The following is a 5,347-nucleotide window of genomic DNA, read 5'->3' as shown; positions in this document are numbered from 1 at the left end:
TTCTAGAAATTTTAAATATATGTGATTATTTTATAAACTTAGCCATTTATTTTGTATTAACCACAAACATATGCAATGTTAAACAAAACAAAACAAAAAAAGTATTACATGTGCAATTTACCTCAAATTTGAATTATCAAACTTGAATCAAACATTGCTTAATGACAAAAATGTGTTTAGAATAGTGTTTGTTGTTATTTATGTATGTGCATGCAGTTATTATAATATTTTGCTAAACATTGTGAAAAATATTCTGGCTATTTAGATATGCAGTCTGCTATGAGCTCACAGTACTCTTATTTTGAAATACCAGCAGTTGAGTCACATGACCTAAACATCACCGCGAATCGTTTGAGTTCGTGCTAGAGAATCAGAAAAGAGAATGACAGCCCAGTGTAAACCTTTAGAAACGCATGAACTATATATGACACCTGGAACAAGAGATAAAGGTAACAGGCTTCTATCCGCTTTGACCGTTTTTAAGAGTGAATTATAATAATCTGACGGTTACTGGATGATTGTTAGGAATCCTAACCGGTCGCTATGGAAACTGGGCTAACAAAAACTGACGAGTCTTCCTAAAACAGTGAGTTGCCATGCAGTTAAATGTAAAAAAATATTTTTAATATACATTTTTTGTTATTAGATGACTTTCGTTTTTTGCATTTTGTCAGATTTGGTCTGCATTGTAATTTTTAACATAAAGCAGAAGAAACTACTAGCAGTTACGTTTTAGCAGTCGAGTTTAGTTGTCGATTTAGGATGAGCATCGTGTTCGCTCGCCTCCTCAGATAAAATCAATACCCCATTAGAATAAAATGAAAAGAGGCAATCAGAATCGCAAACAGTCACAAACGACAGGATCCAAATGTTCCAAGAGCCTCCAGAAAAAATCTGTGACCCCTAACACCATCTCATTGTCGGAGACTGAGGATGGAGGTCCTAGAGAAGATCCCAGCGATGATGGTAAATCTGTCTCTTATTGCTTAACGTTAGATATGTCCTACAGTAAGTTACAGGAGTCACTCTCATCTGAAGGTACGTTAATGTCTCCAAATTCATTCAACAAGTGGATGTTTCTTTAACTTTGGGCACTTTTATGTCCTTAGGTTTATTTTTAATAAAACTTTAACTTTCACCATGCCTTCATTTATTTCTATTTTATTACTTTTCATATTACTTTTATGTTTAGATGTTCTTGTTTTACTCTTGTCTCAGATGCAGAGTTATAATTAAAACTAAAAATCCATTAAAAATGTGAATTATTTTGTGTTTAAAACTATGATGAGAAAGAGTGAAATACGTATAAATATATTATTGATATAATATATTTATATTATTATTTTGGTACTGCAATCGACAGTGTATTTGTTTGCTATGAGAAGTTGCGCAAATAGCAAAAGAAAAACTCCACAATGTTGTTTTCAATAGAGAGCGATTGATAATGGCGGTCAGAAGAGAGAAAAAACATTTTTATCGTCACTCCCATAGTAATAGAAACAGATCTATTAATATAGTATGTTTAACAACAGTGTTATTAAAAACACTACACTATGTAACTTTTGGTTCTCTAGCGGTTAAAAAACAAAACTGCATGCGTTTTGCAGAAGAACATTATTGTGTGCGTCTCAATCAGCTCCCTAGTTCAGTATTCAGGGCACTAATCAGGGATTCGGCCACATTCATTTACACGATTCACGATATACTGATTACTGATTCACGACCTAGGAAGCTAGGGAGCTGATTGAGACAGGATTGTTTTGGTTGTGCTTTGGCTCTGCATGACTGTGCGGATGGATATGGTTCGCCTCTCTCATAACTAAAAAAAAGAGAGATTATCCTACTGCTCATTAAACATTTACTACTTGCCTTAGAGATATAACCAGTTTAGATGGAAAGGATCTCAAGTTATGTAGTGTACCTTTAATTTTTAAAAGTCCACAGGGCGAAAAGTAAAAAAAAAATTCATCCAATGCAATTAAGCATTTCGTAATAGCACAATGATAAAAAAAAATCATTATTTTTAAGAGTTTCACCCTTACTTGAACTTAATTTGCAACCATATCAACTTCTCAGATCATTAATTACTTGACTGCCACCAGTTTTTGTAAATATCTGCACTCAATAGTGTATTATCCATTTACACAAATATCTACCCATAGACAAAAGAAAATATAAGGGGACAAGATACATCACAGAAGACTTGATCAGGAGATTGACTAAATGTGAAAATTTAGTCCTTGTGCGTACTCTGGATCTGTCTACATCTAGGGGAAGTGACAAACAATTTAGGGTAAGATTTGGACACTTGATTAATGCACAGTGTGAGTGTAAAGTTTATATAGTTGCAATTTACATTCATTTATATTGACTTCTGTGTGTTCATGTTTTTTTTTTTTTTTTAGTATATTGAACATTTAGACAAGTGCGAGCACCTGCAGGTTCTCAATCTCAATAACAACAGGATTGAGAGAATTGAGAAACTAGAGAAATTATGTCAATTACAGGAACTCCACCTTTCCAGTAACAGGATACAGTAAGAATATGTCATTTGTCTCCTTAACAACAAACATTCCCTTACAAAAAAAAAACAAAACTGTGGTAGTACCACATATCCAAACAATTACTGTTTCCATAGTGTTGTAACAGAATAAAAAAATACAAAGTTGCAAAAGCCAGTAAAAGTTTTAAAATATAATTTATATTTCAATTATCTACAGAAAAATTGAAGGCCTAGAGCACATGACAAAACTTCAGGTTCTAAATTTGGCCTTCAACAACATTGAACATCTTCCAGTCTGGATGGCAAAGAAGCTCAAATCCCTTCAGACCATAAACCTACACAGCAACAAGATATTCTCTGTAGGTATAATTTATCTGGCTTTTTCTATCTCAGCATTTGCTTATATTTGTTTATTATGTGTTTAAAACAGCCAATCAACAGAAAAAAAAACCTTAAAGGGATAGTTTACCCAAAAATGGAACTTGTTTCATTATTTTCTCACCCTCATGTCATTCTAAACCTGTGTAACTTTTAATCTTTTGTGGAACATAAAAGAAGATATTCTGGAAAATGTCTGTGTTTTTTTTTGTTTTTTGTTTTTTGTCTGTGGACAATGGAAATCAAGGCACCAAAACTGGTAACATGCTTCAAAATATATTCTTTTGTATTCAGCAGAAGAACAGGTTTGGAACAACATCAGAGTATGTAAAGAATGACAGAATTTTCATTTTTGGGTGATCTATCCCTTTAATGTCACATACTTAACTGTGTTTAAAATAAATTACTCATTTTTTGTAATGCACAATTATGTTACTTACAACATTTTCCACCTTTGTGACCTAGCTTCATGAGATGGCTAAACTAAAGCCTCTGAAGAACCTGACGAGTCTGACATTAGCAGAAAACCCTGTCTCCAGCCTGCCCCATTATCACCTATTCCTAATCTTTCATCTGAGGTCACTGGAAATACTTGATGGGCAACCAATCAGTCCACAGGAAAGAGAGCAAGCACATCAACGCTTTCACATGGGTACACCATCTCCTCTTCTACATTTATCTTATCTTCATATGTGCTATTATAATCTGAGCCCCTTTGTGCTGTCCTTACAGAGGAAGTGGAGCGTTTGGAGCAAGAGCTGGAGTTGAGAGCTGAGGAGACTGCACAGCTTCAGAGAGAGCGGACCGCAGCACTGGAAGAACTGGAGCGGCAGGAAACAGTAAACCAAAGCCTGAGACACCAGAATCTGAAACAACAGCGGGGTCACAAGGAACTCAGGAGTGAGCTGGACACCAAATCTGAACTGGTGAGTGATGGAGTCTTCGCTGTCATAGGGTGGACCATTTTGTCCTCGCATACAACTTTGATATCTTATGTAAACAATAATTTACAAAAAAAGCTTTTTGTAAAAAAGCTTTTAAAGTCAAAATGAAATCCAGATTTACTTTTTTAAAAGGGTTAGTTCACCCAAAAATGAATATTATAGGCTGGAATACACTATTCCAGGGGGTACATGACAGGGTTTGGTTAAAAAAATAAAAAATAAAAAAAAAGACAACATGAAATTTAAAGGGTCATGAAACCCCAAAACACTTTTTTTGAGATGTAAACAGATATGTATAGGCTGCACATCATTGAAAACACTAAAGGTACTCATTAATGTTATTCATAAGTGAAAAATAGTTATTTTTGCATTTTTCAGAGCGATTTCTGTCTTCCTGTTTGAAAAGCGGAGTCGGAGCAACGTCACAAAATCTGATGTCATCGTGTACTTTCGAACATGCTGACGTAGATTCTCGACATATATATTCATGACATAAAGCTCATTCAATCCAATCACTGCACTGTAGTATGCATAAGATTATAATTGCGGTATTATGCATGAGGAAGTGTCACTTCTCTCGCCTCGGTCTCTTGTCATTCAGAGACATATCGTTGGTATTCGTTTCCTCAGTGCTACAACACAATGTGTTTTCCTGCGACGCGACCAGAGCAGAGGTTTGTGTGCATGTGGATTGTTTTGCTGTAATCTACCAGCACAAATGGAAAATATGTTCGCGTGAGATCGCATTACAACAGAGAATTCCAATGTCCCAAAAGTGCGGCTCATTCTCCTCTGCCTGCTCTAGCTGCGTTCAAATACGCAAGCCGTAGGCTGTTTCCCTCACCACAGCACGTGTGTTGTTTGTATTTTGCTTGCGATGCAGTCAGAACTGGAGTTTGAATACGAACACATGAAAAATACGATTGTTTTTATGATGTACAGGCGGAGCGCGCATATGATCGGTTTCAGCGCGGAGCTCCGCGATGAGTTTAATAACACTAGCCACGTGGCACATAGCTCATACAGAATAAAGTATCCGTGTTTAAAGTTTTTATTTCACACATTCTCCTGCATCAAACATTAACCAGCACGGTGTAGGTATGCACACGTATTTCATCATGTCTTCTTCAAATGAATTATATGTGCAAACTGGACACTGATACAGTGGTGTAGCCTATCTGAACGCGACGACACGATTATTCTAAAAGACCGATTTTGAGACTGCAGTGCTCGTAAATGTAATCAAAGTAGCCAATTATTAGCCCTATTAAATATTCTTTCACATTTCTCCCTTGTGCTTGGGAGTTTGTTGTCATTCTCTCCGTGCTCATATATTAATATTCATTATTCTGTATAATGAGTGTGTTGTATGTCTGTGCTTCATTGGTTGTTCTCTCCCCTCTTCCCCCCCTCTACACTCCCACTTTTCCAGAGCTTTACATGCCCATTTTCACAGACTTTTTGAAACTCAGAGGTGTGAACGACCAGGGTAAAACAGGAGGGTTTCATGACCCTCTAAAGG

General features: G+C 36.0%; 1 protein-coding gene across 6 annotated transcripts in view; it reads left to right on the top strand.

Moving 5' to 3' along the window:
• Window positions 1-303: 303 nt before the first annotated feature.
• Window positions 304-5,347, top strand: part of cntrl (centriolin) — a 40,621-nt gene continuing 35,577 nt past the window's right edge. For 3 of the 6 annotated variants that reach the window (XM_048190083.1, XM_048190086.1, XM_048190087.1), the window contains exons 1-6: window positions 304-966; window positions 2,163-2,293; window positions 2,406-2,536; window positions 2,721-2,862; window positions 3,347-3,533; window positions 3,614-3,807. In XM_048190083.1, coding sequence (XP_048046040.1) covers window positions 819-966; window positions 2,163-2,293; window positions 2,406-2,536; window positions 2,721-2,862; window positions 3,347-3,533; window positions 3,614-3,807 — 933 coding nt within the window. In that variant the 5' untranslated portion in view covers window positions 304-818. The remainder of the gene's footprint in view (window positions 967-2,162; window positions 2,294-2,405; window positions 2,537-2,720; window positions 2,863-3,346; window positions 3,534-3,613; window positions 3,808-5,347) is intronic. The other 3 variants (XM_048190085.1, XM_048190082.1, XM_048190084.1) reach the window with 2 other exon arrangements.

This window comes from Megalobrama amblycephala, linkage group LG4 (genome assembly GCF_018812025.1).
Source record: "Megalobrama amblycephala isolate DHTTF-2021 linkage group LG4, ASM1881202v1, whole genome shotgun sequence".
NCBI lineage: Eukaryota > Metazoa > Chordata > Actinopteri > Cypriniformes > Xenocyprididae > Megalobrama > Megalobrama amblycephala.
This window is presented reverse-complemented; position numbering and strand designations above follow the sequence as displayed.